General features: G+C 39.1%; 1 protein-coding gene across 2 annotated transcripts; it reads right to left on the reverse strand.

Moving 5' to 3' along the window:
- Positions 1-8,940: 8,940 nt before the first annotated feature.
- On the reverse strand, positions 8,941-15,616 carry LOC104085723 (uncharacterized). Of its 2 annotated transcripts, none has more exons than XM_009589835.4 (2): positions 15,438-15,616; positions 8,941-9,444 (listed from the first exon to the last, which is right to left on the reverse strand). In XM_009589835.4, exon 2 carries the CDS (start codon positions 9,415-9,417, stop codon positions 9,118-9,120), a length of 300 nt encoding a protein of 99 aa, XP_009588130.1. In that variant the 5' UTR covers positions 9,418-9,444; positions 15,438-15,616; the 3' UTR covers positions 8,941-9,117. The 2 variants fall into 2 exon arrangements, with proteins under 2 accessions (XP_009588130.1, XP_009588131.1); XM_009589836.4 differs by lacking the exon at positions 15,438-15,616 and adding an exon at positions 9,576-10,507.
- Positions 15,617-20,200: the final 4,584 nt, after the last annotated feature.

The raw sequence follows: 20,200 nt of genomic DNA on the forward strand, positions 1-20,200 counted from the left end.
AGGATGGAATAGTTCGTTGCAGTCGCCACCAACGACATCATTTCGGCAACGGCTTCATCCTTTTCGGCCGCTTGGAACCGCACTCGTAAGCTCTTTGTTTAGTATTTCCTTTTACTAAGTATTTTTCTATAGCCGTATTGATCCTCCTTCCTTCGTTTGTTTCAGTAACTCGATGGATCCCATCAGTGATGGAAGGCTTGGACCGGTGGGTTCAAAAGAACTTGGACGTCACGACTCCCGAAACTCGTTTGTAGAAAGAACTGGCCCTTAAATACGGGTGGAGGGACAAAAATCATGGTTATTTTAACTTACCTTGCTTCTATTGTTTTTGTATATGGAGAACTTGGTTGAACCCTTCTGACTTGTTCACGAAATTAGGTCTACTTGCGGGCTCTGTTACTGTCCCCGAGGAGGACGTCTTGGCTGATCCTGCTGATGCAACGAGGCTGCTTCAGGAGGCACTTACTCAAACATGTGTCTTCGGGCTTATTTTAGGCACAAACACTTCTTTACGGAGTCCCCTGCCAGAGGACAAATAACCGAAGAGAAGACGTTCCTCCGCGGCCAGGGAAAAGAATAAGAGAGTAAAGATTGATGCCCCCGAGTCATCTACAATGGCGATGGTGACTGGTCCTCCTTTCGGGCCGGTCATAGACACCGTGATGATTGATGATGATGAAGAATTTAGTGATGAGGAAGCTTCTCTACATAGAAGACAATAATTCTCATCATCTTAACGGGATGCTCAACCTGTTGAGAGAGTTACACCAACCGAGGACGATGCCTCGGCACTTTGGGGAGAATTTGATTTGGTAGATAATGTCCACTCCTATTTTTTGGCCCCAATTGCTGTGCCCGGTACTGCGGGGCTGAGTACCGGGTCCTTGCCGTCTTTGGTTGACGAGCATCCAATAACCAGCACTGCATTTGATGCAGTTGCTTTTCACTCTTCAACTCCATCAGTTTCATCTCCATCTTCACCAATACCAGCAACTACTACATCATTTCCATCTCCATCCATTCTTCCACCAGCAGTTGCTACATCACTTCCACCGGTCGTACCTAACCATGAAGAGGGTGCACCTCTCCCATAGTCCCCAGTTCATGTCAATTTGGGGCAAAATTATGCTGCCCCTTCTAAAGATCCACAAAGGAGGAGGAGCATTACTCTTTCGGTCTCTACCGGATGCAACTTGCTATCCTCGTCGGTGGAGATTTCTAATTACATGAAGCCTTTGGCTTCAGAGAAAGACTAGAAAAAGATTCAGGCACTCTCGGGAAGAGTGTTTGTTGAATAACGCCATGCACAATGTCGCAACGGTACGCTCCTTTCTTCCTTTGTTATTTCTTCTACTTTTGTATGGATGTATTTTAAGTTTTACTTCTTCATGTTTTGTAGGCCAACTTTCTTGCTTTTCAGGGCCTTCAGAGGTTGATTTGTGAGAAGGAGGAACTTACTTCTGAATGGAATCAGCTTTTAGTGGAACGGGACTGAACTGTTCTCCACCTCTCAGAACTGGAAACCAAAGCTACTGAGGTCGTTGTTTTGGAGTCTCATTTGCAGGAAAGCAAGCAAGACGTGGTAACCCTTAGCCAAGAAATTGTCCTGCTAAGGGTTAGATTTGATAAAGCCAAAGCCAAATGGGCTGAAGTCCATAACACCGTTCTTGCTGCAACCGAGCGCGAGGCTGCCTCCACTGAAAGAGTGATTAACTTAGAGGCAGCCTTGAACTCCATAATTGCAGAGCTTGCTGCTGTAGGGGAAAAACACGCCCAGCTAGAAGAGAAGTACAAGGAAACTATTGAGCATAATAGGCTCTTTAGTTCAACTGTCCGCGACCTTTATGTTAGCCTCAAATCTTTTAGGTCCATCCGGGAAACCCTTTCTGCCGAGGTAACCCAACTCAAAGAAGAACTCAAGCGCCTAGAGGTTTCCCTAATTGTTGAAAAAACTTACGCCATGTACAATATGAGGAGAAAAACCTTGGAAGAGGCCAAAGTTAGTGTCCTAGACTTTGATGCCGAAATTGCTAAGGCATGCGAGCTCGAGTTAGCTGCTAAAAGTGGACTCTCATCGAGGTCTGATGTACCTGGCCCTTCTGGTTCTGGTTTTAAATTTTTGGAAACTAAAGAAGAATCGAAAGATGATGATGTCGTAGGCCAAACTGATGCCACTGGTGGTCCCACCTACGTTTCCCGGGGATGCGGACACTTCTCTTCCTCCTGGTTTCGGAGGCACTGCAGTTTAGCTTTTCTTTTCTTTTTCCCATTTTGTACTTTTACCGTTTTGGAATGTTCTTGTAAATAAAGACATATTTTTGCTCAAGTATTGTTTGAGTTTTAGTTTCATTTAAATATCCATGCAAGTCTTTAACCTTTGAATTTGCTTAAGAATTTTGCGCACGTTTTTCTGTTCCCGCTTTACTATGTGTAGTCTCGGATGCATTTTCCTCGAAGCACTTTGGTTCTGAGCATTATACCTTTTACGTGAGGGTTTCTACAAGTATTTGCGTAAGTTTACTTTTTGCGTCCTTTCGTGTATGTCTTCGGGTGCATTTTTCCTCGAAGGATTTTTTATTTCGGGCATAAATTCTTTTGAAACCAACCCTTTAATGTGAGGATTTTCATAAGAGAAGGTCCTCTTATGTTTAGAGTGCTCTTGAAGAGGACGTCTTCTGTTCATTACGATACTAACATTTGAAGTACTTGTTTACGTTTCAAATGTCAGACAAGAAACAAGATAAAAATAAAAGGATTTCTTTTCATATAATTCCTTCTATTTTCAAAAGTACACAAGCATTTATTATGCTAAGAAATTTCCATTACTTGTGACTAGGATTTATTATGCTAAAATGAAATTGTCATTACTTATGTCATTACTCTGATCCCTTTATTTTCGTCGAAGATCCCAAGTTTGCTAATGCATCTGCTTCTGCGTTATCCTCCCTCGGGATATGAGTAATTGACCATTCCTTGAATCGTGCCAAAATAGCCTAGACCTTTACCACGTACTATTGCATACGTTCTTCTTTGGTATCAAAGATCTCGTAGACCTGATTTACCACCAGTTGTGAGTCACATTTGATTTCAATAACCTCGGAATCAAGTCCCCGGGCTAATTCGAGCCCTGTAATCAAAGCTTCACACTCTGCTTCATTATTAGTTAAAGGGATCGTTCTGATGGCTTGCCTTAAGGTTTCCCCTAAAGGCATGATTAAGACTATTCCGAGTCTGGACCCTTTTATGTTGGAAGCTCGATCCGTAAATAAGGTCCAAACCCCCAATGTCGATTCTGACACCATTACTGTCTACTTGGTTGCTAGAGGCAGTAGTGCCGGACTGAAATCGGCCATGAAGTCAGCCGAGACTTGTGGCTTAATTGCAGTCCTTGGTTTATATTCTATGTCTAACTCACTCATTTTGACGACCCATTTGGCTAATCTGCCTGAGAGCTCGAGTTTATGGAGGATGTTCCGGAGAGGGAAAGTAGTCACCACAGCGGGTGACATTAGAAGTAGGGCCTCAGCTTCTGAGCGGTGACTACGAGAGCTAAGGCCAGTTTTTCCAAATGTGGGTAGCGATTTTCTGCTCCCGTTAAAATTTTGCTAATATAATAAATGGGAAATTGCGTACCTTCGTCCTTCTAAACTAAAACTTCGCTTACCGCAACTTCTGAAACCGCGAGGTACACTAGCAATGTTTCACCTTCTTTTGGTTTTGAGAGCAATGGAGGGCTTGATAAGTACTTCTTCAGGTCCCTCGGAGCTTGCTGACAATCCGGTGTCCATTCAAAATTATTTTTCCTTTTGAGCAGTGTGAAGAAGCAATGACATTTTTCCGACGATCGGGAAATGAACATGCTCAAAGCTGCTAATCTTTCTGTGAGCCTTTGGACTTCTTTTACATTCAACAATTGTTCCAGGATATCCTCTATGGCCTTGATTTTATCGGGGTTTACCTCAATTCCCCTTTGTGAGAATAGAAATCCCAGAAACTTACCAGAACTGACCCCGAACGCGCACTTCTCGGGATTAAGTTTCATGTTATGCTTCCTCAGGATGTCGAATGTTTCTTGCAAATACTTAAGGTGGCCACCTGCATTCAAAGACTTAACGAGCATATCGTCTATATAAACTTCCATAGTCTTTACTATTTGCTTTTCAAACACCTTATTAACAAGCCGTTGATAAGTGGCTCCGGTATTTTTCAACCCGAAGGGCATCACATTGTAACAATATGTACCAAAATTTGTTATAAACGTAGTGTTTTCCTGATCTTCCGGGTTCATCTTGATTTGGTTGTACCGAAATAAGCATTGAGGAAACTCATTAACTCGTGCCCGGCCGTGGCATCAATCATTTGATCGATATTTGACAATGGGAACAAGTCTTTCGGGCACGCCTTATTAAGGTTTTTATATCTACACACATGCGAAACTTATTGTTCTTCTTCAGAACTACTACTACATTGGCTAGCCAGTCCAGATATCATACCTCTTGGATTGAACCGATATTAAGTAAGCGGGTTACCTCTTCTCTGACGAATTTATTCCTGGCCTAGGCAATTCTTTTGTCTTACCGTAGGTACGTTAGGATCCAAACTCAGCTTGTGCATGGCTACTCCCGTCAGGATACCTGTCATATCCTCGTGCGACCATGCAAAACAATCGGCATTAAATTTAAGGAATTCAATAAAACCAGACCTGAGCTCCGGGTGCAGTCCTGTCCCCAAATAGAATTTTCTTTCTAGTAATTCTTCGAACAATGCAACTTGCTCCAGTTCCTCCGTCGCGGACTTCGTTGCGTCCCTCTCTTCTGGAACTTGGAAATATCTCGACACCTGATAATGTTCTGACGACTCTGCTCTCGGGCTAACTTCTTCTAGCTCGGGAATAAGTGCTGGTTCCTGTAATTGCTATGTTGTGTGCTCCTTCCCTTTGCTATTGGAAACTGAAATTGCATTCATCTCTCTTGTTGCCGGCTGATCACCTCTTATCTGCTTGATTCCTTAGGGCGTTGGAAACTTCAATAATTGGTGATATGTTGAGGGTACAACTTCCATCTCGTGTAACCGTGGCCTTCCCAGGATGATATTGTATCCCATGTCGCCATCTACTACATCGAAGAGAGTTGTTTTCATTTCTCTTTCAGCATTCGTGAGCAGCAAAATCTCTCCCCGGGTCATCACGCTCGCAAGGTTGAATCCAGTGAGAAGATTTGTTGTCGGAATAATACTTTCGGTGAGTTTAGCTTGCTCCAATACTCTCCATTGTATGATATTAGCCGAACTTCCTGGATCCACTAGAACACGCTTAATCTTAAAATCCAACATATTTAAAGAAATTACCAGTGCATCATTGTGTGGTAATAGTAATCCATTTGCGTCCTCCTCCGTGAAAGTGATATCGTCTTCCCAGAGCCCTTTACTATGAGTTATTGATACTTTCGTCTTCTTTGCTGCCGAAAAGGTGTTCCCGTTAATCTCATTGCCTCCGAAGATCATATTGATCGTTTGGCGTAGGGGTTCTTCTCCTGCTTTTGAAGGTTCAGCGTTGTCTCTGTTACGACCATAATTGTTCTTAGCTCAGTCACTCAAGAATTCTCTGAGGTGACCGTTCTTCAATAGTGTTGCCTCCTCTTCCCGGAGGTGTCGGCAGTCCCCTGTTCAGTGGTCATTCATCCCATGGTATACATACCATAAGTTGGGATCCCTCTGTCTGGAATCGGATCTCACAGGTCTCGGGAATCGTGCTTATTTAATGTTTCTCATGGCTAACACCAACTCCACTATACAGACGTTGAAGTTATATTCCGATAACTTGGGGTAAGAAGGATCCCGGAACCCCGACGTCTCTTTATCCTGAAGTGATCTATTGTTTCGACCACGATCGGTCCCTCTGTCAACGGTGAACTTGTTTTATGCCCGGAAGTTTCTGCCACGGCCTTCGGTCCACTCGTAAGGCAAAAACGGCCCCTCGAAGTCCGTTTGTCCGCGTCGTAGTTATCCTTCAATTTTTCTCTACTCTTCTCCCGTCCCTTGGCTGATGATGTAGAACCGACTTGGTCATCTTCGATCCTTATCTTTGACTCGTATTGATTGTGGATATCTACCCAAGTTGTTTTTTGAAACTCAAGCAGGCTCTCCTTCAGCTTCCGAAAAGAGTCTGAGCTTCTCGGATTCAATCCCTTGGTGAATGCTTTAGCTGCCCATTCATCCGGGACAGCCGGGAGAAACATTCTTTCTTTCTGGAATCGGGTAATGAACTCTCGTAATAATTCGTATTCTCTCTGTGCGATCCTGAATATGTCAGCCTTCCGGGCTTGTACTTTTCTGGCCCCGGCATGAGCCTTGATGAAAGAATCTGCGAGCATCTCAAAGGAATCTATAAAATGCTCGGGTAATAATGAATACCATGTTAGAGCTCCCCTCGTGAGAGTTTCTCCAAATTTCTTTAACAACACGGATTCAATTTCGTGAGGAGCTAAATCATTTTCTTTTACCGCCGTTGTGTAGGTGGTAATATTCTCCTGTGGGTCTGAAGTCCCGTCATACTTTGGCATTTCAGGCATTTTGAACCGCTTCGGGATTAGTTCCGGTGCCACACTCAGCTTGTACGACAATTGAGTATACTTTTTCGAGTCGGGGCCTTTCAATACTGGTGGCGCACCCGAGATCTGGTCCATGCAGTCGTTTACTTCCCTCATAAACCTTAAAAGTTCATTCTTGAATGGGTCGTTCTCGTTGTTGAGACGGGTCCGTTTCCCCAGCCCCGTCGGAGCCAACTTCACCCCTGGGAGTGTTGTTGTCGACTCTCTACGTTGTTTGGTTTGCAGGAACACTGGGAGGAATTGGATCTCGTCTGTTTGCATTATTTGAAGCCCCCGATAGCGCCTGATTCAGCTCCGTCATAACCTTATCATGCCACGTGAGATGGTCTAGAATGATTGCCTGTTGCTCTTGCACGACTCTCACCGCATCCACGACATGCTCCTCATCAGCATCATTGGGAGTTGTCTCCCGAACCTGTCGAGGGTTCTGCCTGTCATGCACCGGCATGGCGTCATTTTCCTCATTGCAGGTGTCACTGATTGAATCCTCGAAATGAGGCTGATCCCTCGAATTTCAGGGTTGTACGTGTTGTTAGCAGTGTTATCTGCCATTTTTTGTAATTTTTTCTAAGACAAAATAATCAAATCACGTTAGTAAAAAAAAAAAGCAAGGACCAATTTAATTGCACGGCTGTCTACGCCCCACGGTGGGCGCCAAACTGTTTACCCGTAAAATGGTACAGTTGAATTTATACGTGGTTTCTAGACAACTGAACTAATTTAATCCTGACATAATGCAATAATTAAAGAAATATATAATACTTAGCCTTAAAATGTAGAAGAAACAGCAGGGTTGATAGTTCCGGGAACAAGGCTTCCGGGCACAACAATGATGAGATCAAAAAGCGAAAAATTAAGATTGTATTAAGCTTTGTATAGAATATGGTGTAAGTTTTGCCAGAAAATTTCATCTCCCCCACAATGATAACTGGGCTCACTATTTATAGTTGCGTCTAGGGAAGTAGGTCCTGGGATCGTGCCTCCTTTAATGTCAATTATGAGGGTCATTGATGAAGATGTAACAGTGAATATAAATGTCAAATTCTCTGTAACGGGTCGTTGCTCTTAATACTGCAGAATATTCCTTATTAAATGCTACCGGGCGCAGAGCATTTAATACACCTTTATGAACGATATCCCTTCCGGTGACAAGCGAAATAGCTACGTTCGGTCTTCAGCCATGCCCGTCTAGGATTCCACGTGTCTTTCCTTTATATGACCACGTGTCATATCATATTTCACCCTATACAACAACATTAATAATATTTACATTAAGTTATGCGGAAGTCTAATATTATTTGATGTAAAATAGCATGTGAACTAAGGAAAATAGCAAAGTGGTGATTAAACTATTTAAAGAAAAAATTGCCGCCCTTGACTTCTTCATGTATTTCCTTTTTATATTTTGAATCCCATTAGTGAAAATTTTGGGTCCACCACTAATAATATCATTTGCATAATTCTGTCGAAGTGGCAAAATATGGAACTTTTGAAGTTTAGGAATTGGATACATTGACGATGCTTATCAATCTTGAAAATACTACAGTTACAGCAAGTCAGCAACTACTATAGTGATTTCACATCTCTTTTTTTAAGAATGGTGATGTTTACAATTTAAATCCAATAACGCGTACCACAACTATTACCTATTATCTTCCACTAATAGAGGGATCGATGTTCACCAAAATTTTAACACAGTCATTGTACATCTCTTACCAACTAAGAAAAAAGATACTTATTACACATCCCTCGTTTGAGCGTTTTGAAGATTTTCTTTTTGAATTGGTGTAAAGTCAATATTAGTTCAATTCTTCCGTGGAAGCCACTTCCCCTGCCCATCTCTTGTCTGGACCCCTCAGTACCTGTATTTATTCTAAGAGGAAAAAATAAATAAAAAGATATGAAGCTCATCCTTAAGCCCCTTGCGTCCCAATTATATTTCGTTCTTTTCAGTATACTCCACTTTCGTCATTTTGGAATGTTACAAATTATTTGACATTTTTTTATCAATAATACTTCTCATGTATAAGCTGCAAATTTTTTAAACATTCAAATTTATTTATCTATTTAAACTTTTGATGTGATTATTTTTCTACAAAATTAAATCTTTAACAATTATGTACTTTGTTGTTTTTATCTAAATACAGGTAATAAATACATCCAATTGATACCTTAAACTTCATTTTCACCCAAACATTGACATATAAAATGAAACGGAGAGAATACCTTTTTTTAAAAATAAAAAACAAAATAGAAGAAGTAGACCTAATCAAGTCCATAAATACAAATTTCGAGCTAGAAAACCAGAACAGGAGTTGAAAATAGAGAGAAGGGAAGGGAATATCAACAGATGAATTATATCAAAAATCCTTCATAGTGTTGCATTTGCTGCAACACCAATTACACCCAAAACTAGATTCAAAGTACTGAGTTCAAAATTCTATCTGATTTAACACTAAAAACAAGCATATTGTCTCTGCGCCTACATACTGCTCTTTCCCATACTGGACTAGCGCTCCAATGCAACCTCATCAAAGTTCCAGTCTCTCACTATATCCCTCCTCACAGCACGGCTCCTAACGAGCCGTGGGGGACCTGTCATGCCATTACTCTGATCAGTTGGCTGAGGGGTCACTTTAGATGTTGTGATGCCACCATTTGCATTAGGGTGGCTAAGCGATATCTTCTTGATCAAGCAATTGGCAATCGCAGAACATCTCCCATCGTTGTCGGAACTTGAAACAGAGTAACTTCTGAAGGAATGTGATGGGCTTTCAACACTATGGCATACCAAACATGCCAGACTCATATTTCACTTGGTGCACAATCTCTTTTGCTGTGCAACACATTCCAAATACATTCAAAGAAAATAAGGTTCTATTAGATGCCACTACAAAGGAACCTATTGAAAATGATTATGTAATAATGTGCTCGGGATGCAAATAATTGAAATGGAAGTTTAGAAACCATAGATCAATTTATGTGCATGTCATGATTGCCGGTAGAGATCCCAAAAGTTTTGGTGACCTGCAACAATTTCAACCTTTGCAAATGCAACAAACCATGTTCACATTTTCATCAATTATAGATTATGCCAGTTATCCTACCCCCAAAACAAAGAAAAAATACATATTTGGCTTCCCCACACATGCAGGCTCACAAAATATAAACATACTGAGAAAATTCATGAAAGAAAGTGTTCTCTTCTAATAAGAATCCACTAGTACGATATTTTTACAGTACCAAATTGACTTGACAAATCATATACGGTCCAGATCTCATACAGAAAACTGGAGAAATAAAACTAGACATAGGACTGTAGAGAAGTGTAAAAATTGTTGTGCATTCATGGCTGTATTATGCAATTAGATGTTGCAGGGTTATTTATGTTCCCATAGAGTTTAAAATTAACTGCTCAATCGTTTGGCCAGTAGACCACTACCCTTGTAAAGTTGTGAATGACCTTAATATTTTTTAACTTAGAGAACTCTGTTAGAACTACCAGCTCCCAGGCACTAGGGCAATAGTAAGAAGGTCAAATAATGCTCAATGATCACACACAGCATTTTCAAAGGTTGGAAAAGAGATTAAAACTAGAGTGATTGCTCCAGACCTGCACAGCAAGGGACTACTGGGACTCCTAGGGGTCTGTGGTTTGAGGGATAAGGAATATTAATTTCGGTAATAAATTATGTATTATTATTCAGCGCTTGCTTTCCGATATAAAAAGGTGTATTGCTAGTATAATCTCACGACGACTAACGCAATGTTTGCTTTCTGGTTATGCGGAGTTTAATAAAACAAAACCAAATTGTGGTATTACTAATATCAGTATAACTTACACGAGACTATGTATTATTATATACGAAACAGAATATGAAATAAGAATGTGTATTAGCAATACATGGAATTTGTTTTTGTATTAGCAATACATGGATAAGTAAAAACAAAAGTGCCCTTAAAGTTGGCTATCCCTTCAATATTATTCATGTATACATGTATTATTATTAATCGCATAACAATTCTTACATTATTATTCACCACATATGAACTTTTACACAATAAACTAGACTATGAATTAAATGACCCCTTAGGGTTCACAGGACAATTATTCTTGTGAATGTTCTGAATATAGATTCGAGTAAACTTCTAATTAAACTATACAAAAAGAACTTTCTCCATTAACCTGTTGGCAAACGTAGGTCATGCTCCTACATTGTAGGATGACAGGTGACAACAACCAGGCGCTTCTCCAATGCCATAAATTCTAAGTCGTGGGATCATAACTTATCAGATGAGCTGAAGGTGAGAGTTGATCTAAGTTGAATGCACCTAGAAACCTTTTAAGCCAAAGCCATCTACAGTGAAGAAAAATCCTGCGCCCAGGGAGGCTAAAGTGGGAACTAAGAAAGGGAGAAACATGTTATATTACTGCTAAATTAAAATCTTTGGTAAGCTCTTTTTAGCAAGATTATTGGTTTCCAATAATATTTCTTGATCGCCTATTCTTGCTCAAATAGGGCCCTCAGTTTCTCGCCAGCACCTCAAAGATGCATTTAGTTGTTTTACATGAGACTCAAGGTAGTTTCATTTAGTACCTAAAGGAAGGTCTGGAAATCAATGCAAAATCCATTAACAGATTTAACGGTAAAATAAAAGCTCTCTGTCTGTATTGCAAAAAGCCTGAAGATAAGAGGAGAAGACCAAAATTTGCAACTTCCTTTCATTTCTTTTGACACATCCTTTGAAGCCATTCCATTCCCAACAGGCCTCGACCCACCCACAACCTACAAAAAATTAAATCCGGAACAACCTACAAAAAACTACACCCATTCCTTCTTCTTTTGTCCACTTTTGCTAGGTTCACACTTATCACGTATGTACCTTCTCCTGCAGCAAACCTCAAACCTCACTACAGTTTACTCCGTACTTCTTAATTTATTTATTTTTTGATAGGTCCGTACTTCTTAATTTATATCAAGCTGGTTTTAAATATTTCACATCTATCAAACTTAACTTGTTGTAACTAATGTACTTCAAAAGTTTCTCTTGTAACTAAGATATCAAAAACGTTTTTGTATTAGAAACAAACACATACATGAAACAAGAATGGAAGTCATAGTTACCCAATAAGCCATCAGTTCTAATTCATAATTTCAGCAGCTTTCTCAATGTCTTTGAGACAAAAATTAGAAAAGACAACACCAGTGATGAGATTAAGGAATTTGTTCTATATATTTGTTTCAAGAATTCTCAGAGATAATAAAAATTCATAGCAAACTGCCTCCTTATTCCTTTCTACAGCTTCTTCTCACTAGGCAGCTGAATAAATGCATTAGGAAATATGAAAACAGCATATAGCTATCTCTGTACCCACCTGAAGTAACCAAATTAAACTTCCTATTTTCTGAATCAGCCCATACAGATGTAAGAAGTTGCATTAACCCTAATCAGATCTATAGAAACTTAGCCTCTTACTAACCTGAAATTAAGTCATAATATTTACCACTTAATGTACTTTTTTTCTTTCTATCATTCTTTAGTAGGGTTCTTCAATGATTAGTTGCCAACTCCAAGGCCAACCAGTCATTTTACTAGCAATTTTAGCTTGACCATCTTAATATAGAGCATGAAAACTTTTTTTTGGATGGAGTTTAAACAATAATTGTATGCTTCAATCAAGAATCGAACCAGGTGAATGAGCCTCAAGGCAGCGCTAAGGAGCTCCAGCTACCAGTGACCCCAGCTAACTTTCTAAAGCATGAAAACTTTCGTTTCCCATCATATTGTATGTAACTAATATCTAGAGACAGCAAAATGTGACACCAAATAATTTTTCTTTTCCTTTTTCCTGATGAAGTGTCAAGCAAATAATTTGTAGTCATCAAGTCAAGCGATACCTATAATATGACACAGGCACACTCATTTTTTCGATAAAGAAACTGGAATAGAAGGCCCACGAAATACAACCTAATGGAAAACTATCAGAATCTCAGATGGGCTCTAGACACGTAACAGTGATACATTTAAATTTAAACTTTCATATTACAAATTACTGTGTATTTCATAATTGTCTAAGTGCACCTTAGTCGCTATAAGCATATGCAAACATAGTCAAGCCAAATAATTGTAGTCGTCAAGTTAAGAGATACCTATAATATGACACAGGCACACTCATACAACCATTGATAAATAAAACTGGAATAAAAGGCCCACCAATGCATCCTAACGAGGAAAGGAATAAAACTATAAACGTGTCTGAGACGTTCTAGATGCGTAACAGTGATACATTTACAACAATAACCTTAATTTAAAATGATATTGTCATGTAATGAACTACTTTGTGTATTTCAATATTGTCCATGGATAAGTGCAGCTTAGTATTATGGGTATATGAAAACATATTATTTCTTATTATTGCTTCATGCCCTAGTCAGTTCATGTAACGTCTTCCAAATTCGGTATTTACTGTCAAAGATTATTCTACTCCTTTTCCTTACCAGAAAAAGGTGCTACAATCAGGGACAGCCAGGGCTATCAATAATAAGGGAATGTGAAAAGTTATGCCTTTCTATTCTTTAGATGAATAAGAATCTCAAAAGTTATCCTGCTTCAAAACTCACCAAAAGAGAAGCGCGAAATCAACAGATAACTCAAAAAAGATGCTACCAACTATACAGAAAACCGTCAAATACATATTACTTCCTTCATAGCCCTCCGAAGTAAACCACTTCTTCTTGAACCATATATGTACTTACTTTAAAACGACAAAACAATATGTTCTTGAGTCTATGATTTGATCACATTGTAAAAGCTTGACAAGTTCGTTCAACTCATATTTGTAGAATTATGATATAATGCTTACTTTCTTGTTCAGCTTAACCGTTTCTAGTAACAGTGTCCAGGATCATCAAGATGAAGAGTTGGCTTTGGATACTTGCAAAATCAATATCCTAATCATTAGCCCTTTCAATATCGAATCTCAAGTTCCATTAAATGGTGACTGATTTCAAGCTCCAGCCAACTGAATACAACAAATGGTTTCATAAATATAATCCTTAGGGGCCGTTTGGTACATGGGATAAGTATAATAATCCCGGGATAATGTTTGGGATTAACTTTATCCCATGTTTGGTTTGGGGTATTAGCTAATCCCGGGATAACTTTACACTAAAATGGAGGGATTAGTTATCCCATATAGAAGGTGGGATAACTAATCCCATGGGATATCCCACCTTTGTATCAAACAACCCCTGTATTCTAATCAAAAGGGAGAAGACTGAAACCAAACAGACAAAGATGAAACATGCAACTCAATCTAAATCAAACGAATCTGGCCACTTGTGCATATAATTGTGTAATGTTAAGTGTAGAAAGTCATAAAAGCATATTATCAGTAATAAAGAACCTAATCCTAGACCATTTACTATTGGAACCTTCTAGCTATATACTCTTTACTATCAATCAGCTGAGATCCCATTATAATTGAACCTGTCTTGTCAATAGTTTTGACTTGATCCACTCATCGCCCTTTTATCGTTCTACTTATATGGTAAGACCCTCTAAAGTAGATTATCAATTATTGGTCCACTCAATCTTGTAAACAGTAGGCTCTTAGATAAAGCAGAGAAAGACTCTCTACAGTGGCATCCAAATAATCCACCATATGCATACTATACATGACTAAGCACTCCATGGAACATGACATGCTGCATATTATTCTCCTTTGGTATCTGATTACAGCGTCCGGGTTACTAAATAAACTGAAGTTACTAGAAAAAAGGGATAAACCGAAAAGAGATATAATCCTTTATTAATGCCCCTTCATTAAAAATTTGAATAAATAAAACTTTAGCAGTTAAATCAGCACCTGGTCGATGAAGGAAAAGTACAGAATTCACTTCAGTAAAAAGCAATTATCATCTCAATTACACTCTCATACACCTCCTACAACATAGAAATCCTTTCCTGCTACAACGTACTGCATTTTCAAGTCATCACTCAACAATCCCATGTTCGCACAAGGCAAAAGCAACTAAGCCTAGAAATTAAGGCAAAGCTTCATCTGAATCAGCATAAAAGACTGCTAGAACGCAGCATTGATGTACTAACACCTCAGTGTACAATGACCACGGTGGTAGATAAAATCAAGATCCTAGTGCCACCCCACCCCACCCCACCCAGGAAACTCAAACTAAAACCGAAAAAAGAAAAAGTGAGCAATATAAGTTCATTTTATGGCAAAACAAAATCCTCTAGGAACCACTATCTGAGAAACCGAGAACAACCACATTGAATCCCGTTTATTTTGGATAGCCGAGAAATCTCGGAGGGCTAGTTTATTTAAGGCAAAGCTTCATCTGAATCAGCATAAAAGACTGCTAGAACGCAGCATCGACGTACTAACACCTCAGTGAACAATGACCACGGTGGTAGATAAAATCAAGATCCTAGTGTCACCCCACCCCACCCCACCCCACCCAGGAAACTCAAACTAAAACCGAAAAAAGAAAAAGTGAGCAATATAAGTTCATTTTATGGCAAAACAAAATCCTCTAGGAACCACTATCTGAGAAGAACAACCACATTGAATCCCCTCTAGAATAAAGGGAATTTTGTCAATGCAAATACACAGGAGAAGCACAATATATCAAGAACACCAATGAACCCAAGAAACAAACACTAAGAGAAATTTATAGCACAAACTGAATTCACAACAAAATTGACACAAAAATTGACACCTCTATCACAAATAGTGCAATAATAAAGAAGAAATAATTGAAGTGAAGGGAAAAATGAAAGGAAACTATTGAGATCTGAGAAACAAACCTTAGTATGTGTGTCGCAATGTGAAATAACGATTAGTGAGGAATGTAAGTGGGGCTATTATCTTATGGGCAGTTAAATCTTGTTGAGAGAAGGGATCTGTTTGTGTCGTTAAAGTCGGGAGAAGACTTCACTCACTCTTGTAAATTCCTGAAATTAATGCTTTGGATGCATTCATCTTTGTATTGTACATTTATATATATGCAGTAAATATACTACTCCCACGAGTCTAAATTATGTTAGCTAGTCCTTTTATATAACAATATAGTATATTACTCAAATAATCACTCAACTATCCATAATTATCTAGTAAAATAACAGAAAAATCCCTTAACAATATCTATAGCACTCAAAATGTCACTCAACCAAAATTTCTCAAACTTTTAAGGACTAAATATCTATTTTACTCTCTAGATTTTTATTTTTCTCTTTTTTTAAAAACTATTATGATTTTTTTTCTTTTTAATCTATATTATGAATTTACCTATAAAATAAATAAATTTATTATAAAGTAAAAAAAGTGCAAAATACTTTTTAGGTATATATATATATATATATATTAGAATAATAAATAATTGAGCATAAGTTGTAAGCATATATAATATATTATAAACTATATCTCTATTTTTAATTGTTTATATTAAATTTATGGAATATAAATTTTAAAAGTTTCTATTCTATTTTATTTTCAATTTTGAATTTTTTTAATGAGTTTTTTCATTATTATCAAAATCATTTATGCGAATCAATTATGCTAATTAAAAATTAAGTCCATAATATAAATTAAAAAGGAAAAAGTAATATTCAAAAAGTAAAAGAGAGAAGATCAAGGTTGATAATTTAGAGGCTAGAATAGGTATTTGACCTTTAAAAGTTTGAGAAATTTAGTTGAGTAACCTTCTCAATGCCATAGACATAATTGAGTGACTTTCTTATTAGAGACGAAAGAAAAATGACTTTACTAGATAATTAGGGATAGTTGAGTGATCATTTGAGTAATGAACTCCAAAACAACACTACATTTTACTTTTGAAATTTTATTTTCAGCAGGAAAACTTATAAGGTTTTTATTACTTAGACATGGAAAATTTGAATTATAAAATTACGAATCATAACTTTTGAATCGGATTAATACTACAAAATGAATAAATTGTGACGACCCAATAGGTCGTTTTGAGTACTAGCCTTTAATTCCGAGTTCTGAGACCTCTATTAGCTGCATCTAATATTTTTTGATTTACGTGCGCAGTCCGTATCTTTTTTCGAAAAGTTTTTACATAAAAATTTGAATAAAATATGATTTTGGCTTTAAAAAAAACTTGAGTTGATCACGACCAATATTTTATATAAATGACCCCGGATTGGTATTTTAACGATTTTGGTAGGCTAACAGGAATGACTCCCTATTAATATTATTGTACAAATTAAATTTCACAAAGGGAGAATTTTAAACTCATAAATATTTCACCACAAGGACCTCATCCTTACATAACTTCCACCGCGGCTTGCAGCCCAGTTTAAATATTTCATATCATGTAAAAATGCGAGGATCTCATCCTCAACTCCGAATCACAAGTATGTTGCACATTGTGCCAACTGAAATTTTCAATTTCCTTTCTTTTTTCTTATCAATATATTTCATAAATAATTTTCACAACATATAATGAACCCTCATACCGGTAGGGCTTATAATTAATAAAAATTGGAATCAATTATTCTGAAATACATTAAACCCACTGTAATGAATAATAAAAATTACTTTTGGACTTATAGACCTCAATGGTGTACAAAAATAAATGACAGACATGGGTTCACCCCTTCAAATCTCCCAACAAGGATACACATATAAGTTGTCACAAATTTAAGAAGCTCACCCATTAGTGGATCATAATAGGAGGACTCACCTCAATATTCAGAATTGAATCAAATTAAGAAAAATATACTTTTATAATAAAAAATCAGGATAGTACCTGTAACGACACCATCTGGTGTATTGGCATCAGCCAAATCATAGTGATTAAATCAACGGGTCGGGCCTCCACCTCTTAGGCGCCCACTACCCGCTTGTCCTCCACTTCAAGCTGACTGTGCACGTGGAGTATCAACTGGAATAAAGCTTGTAGTTGGAGTGTTTTGATGAAATACACCCCTCCTAAGTCTGGGACAATCTCTCATGTTATGCATAGTATCACCACACACATAACAACCCCTTTGAGGTCGCGGCTGCTCGTACTGAGTCTGTGCCAAATAATTGGAATAACCACTGTAAGAATCTCGAGTCGGTGGTGCACTATAAACTAGAGCACCCCGAGTAATCTGATGTGCGAATTGAGCCGACTGACTGCTCGAGCATCTGCTATAATAGGTTCTAGCTGAAGAGTAAAATCCACTGAACCCTCCAGATCTTCGAGACCTTTTGGCCTCCTTAGACACCCTTTCCTCACCTAAAACACCCTCAATCTTCCTTGCAATATCCACTACTTGTTAAAATGGAGCATCAGTTTGTAACTCTCGAGCCATGCATATTTTAATATCATAATCGATCCCCTCAATGAATCTACGGACCCGTTCTCTGATTGTGGGATCTAAGATAGGTGTATGACGAGCTAACTCACTGAACCTGATAACATATTCTAACACTGTCATAGTGCCCTAACGCAATAGTTCAAACTCTGTACGCCACACATCTCTGAGAGTCTGGGGAACAAACTCTTTCAAGAACATTTACGAAAATTGATCCCAAGTTGGTGGTGTGGCATCGGCTGGTTTACCTTCTTCATAGATTTGCCACCACCGATACGCTGCGCCTGACAGTTGAAATGTAGTAAAGGAAACTCCGCTCACTTCCACAATATCCATGATGCGGAGAATACGGTGACAATTTTTTAGAAATCCTTGGGCATCCTCTGTAGTTGTGCCACTGAAAGTAGGTGGACCATACCTCTTAAACCTTTCAAGTCTCTTTTGTTCATCTTCTGATGCCTTTGGCCTGACCTCAGGCCGAAACGGAATAACAGGTTGTACCGGTACTACACCCGAAACTTGACCAACGTGAACCTGTTGCTCTGGAGTTGTGGTAGGAGTCTGAGTTACTCCCCCAATCTGCGAATGCCCAATCCCAAGTTGGTGGTGTGGCATCGGCTGGTCTACCTTCTTCATAGATTTTCCACCACCGATACACTGTGACTGACAGTTGAAATGTAGTAAAGAAAAGTTCGCTCACTTCCACAATACCCATGGTGCGGAGAATACAGTGACAATTTTCTAGAAATCCTTGGGCATCCTCTATAGTTGTGCCACTGAAAGTAGGTGGACTATACCTCTTAAACCTTTCAAGTCTCTTTTGTTCTTCTTCTGATGCCTTTGGCCTGACCTCAGGCCGAAACGGAATAATAGGTTGTACCGGTACTACACCCGGAACCTGACCAACGTGAACTTGTTGCTCTGGAGTTATGGTAAGAGTATGAGTTACTCCCCAATCTGCGAATGCCCAATCCCAAGTTAGTGGTATGGCATCGGCTGGTCTACCTTCTTCATAGATTTGCCACCACCGATACGCTGCGCCTGACGGTTAGAAAATTCCGCTCACTTCCATAATACCCATGGTGCGGAGAATACGGTGACAATTTTCTAGAAATCCTTGGGCATCCTCTGTAGTTATGCCACTGAAAGTAGGTGGACTATACCTCTTAAACCTTTCAAGTCTCTTTTGTTCTTCTTCTGATGCCTTTTGCCTGACCTCAGGCCGAAATGGAATAACAGGTTGTACCGGTACTACACCCAGAACCTGACCAACATGAACCTGTAGCTCTGGAGTTGTGGTAGGAGTCTGAGTTACTCCCCCAATCTGCGAATGCCCAATCCCAAGTTGGTGGTGTGGCATCGGCTGGTCTACCTTATTCATAGATTTGCCACCACCGATACGTTGCGCCTGACAGTTGAAATGTAGTAAAGAAAATTCCGCTCACTTCCACAATACCCATGGTGCGGAGAATATAGTGACAATTTTCTAGAAATCCTTGGGCATCCTCTGTAGTTGTGCCACTGAAAGTAGGTGGACTATACCTCTTAAACCTTTCAAGCCTCTTTTGTTCTTCTTCTGATGCCTTTTGCCTGACCTCAGGCCGAAACGGAATAATAGGATGTACCGGTACTACACCCGGAACCTGACCAACGTGAACCTGTTGCTCTGGAGTTGTGGTAGGAGTCTGAGTTACTCCCCCAATCTGCGAATGCCCAATCCCAAGTTGGTGGTATGGCATCAGCAGGTCTACCTTCTTCATATATTTGCCACCACCGATATGCTGCACCTGAGAGTTGAAATATAGTAAAGAAAATTCCGCTCACTTCCACAATACCCATGGTGCGGAGAATAGGGTGAGAATTTTCTAGAAATCCTTGGGCATCCTCTGTAGTTGTGCCACTGAAAGTAGGTGGACTATACCTCTTAAAACTTTCAAGTCTCTTTTGTTTTTCTTCTGATGCCTTTGGCCTGACTTCAGGCCGAAACGGAATAACAGGTTGTACCGGTACTACACCCGGAACCTGACCAACGTGAACCTGTTGCTCTGGAGTTGTGGTAGGAGTCTGAGTTACTCCCCCAATCTACGAATGCCCAATCCCAAGTTGGTGGTGTGGCATCGGCTGGTCTACCTTCTTCATAGATTTTCCACCACCGATACATTGCGCCTGACAGTTGAAATGTAGTAAAGAAAATTCCGCTCATTTCCACAATACCCATGGTGCGGAGAATACAGTGACAATTT

This window comes from Nicotiana tomentosiformis, chromosome 4 (assembly GCF_000390325.3).
Source record: "Nicotiana tomentosiformis chromosome 4, ASM39032v3, whole genome shotgun sequence".
NCBI lineage: Eukaryota > Viridiplantae > Streptophyta > Magnoliopsida > Solanales > Solanaceae > Nicotiana > Nicotiana tomentosiformis.

Bases quoted from the DNA above. Each gene is read 5' to 3' on its own strand.
- LOC104085723 (XM_009589835.4), bottom strand. From the start codon at position 9,417: ATGAGTCTGGCATGTTTGGTATGCCATAGTGTTGAAAGCCCATCACAT.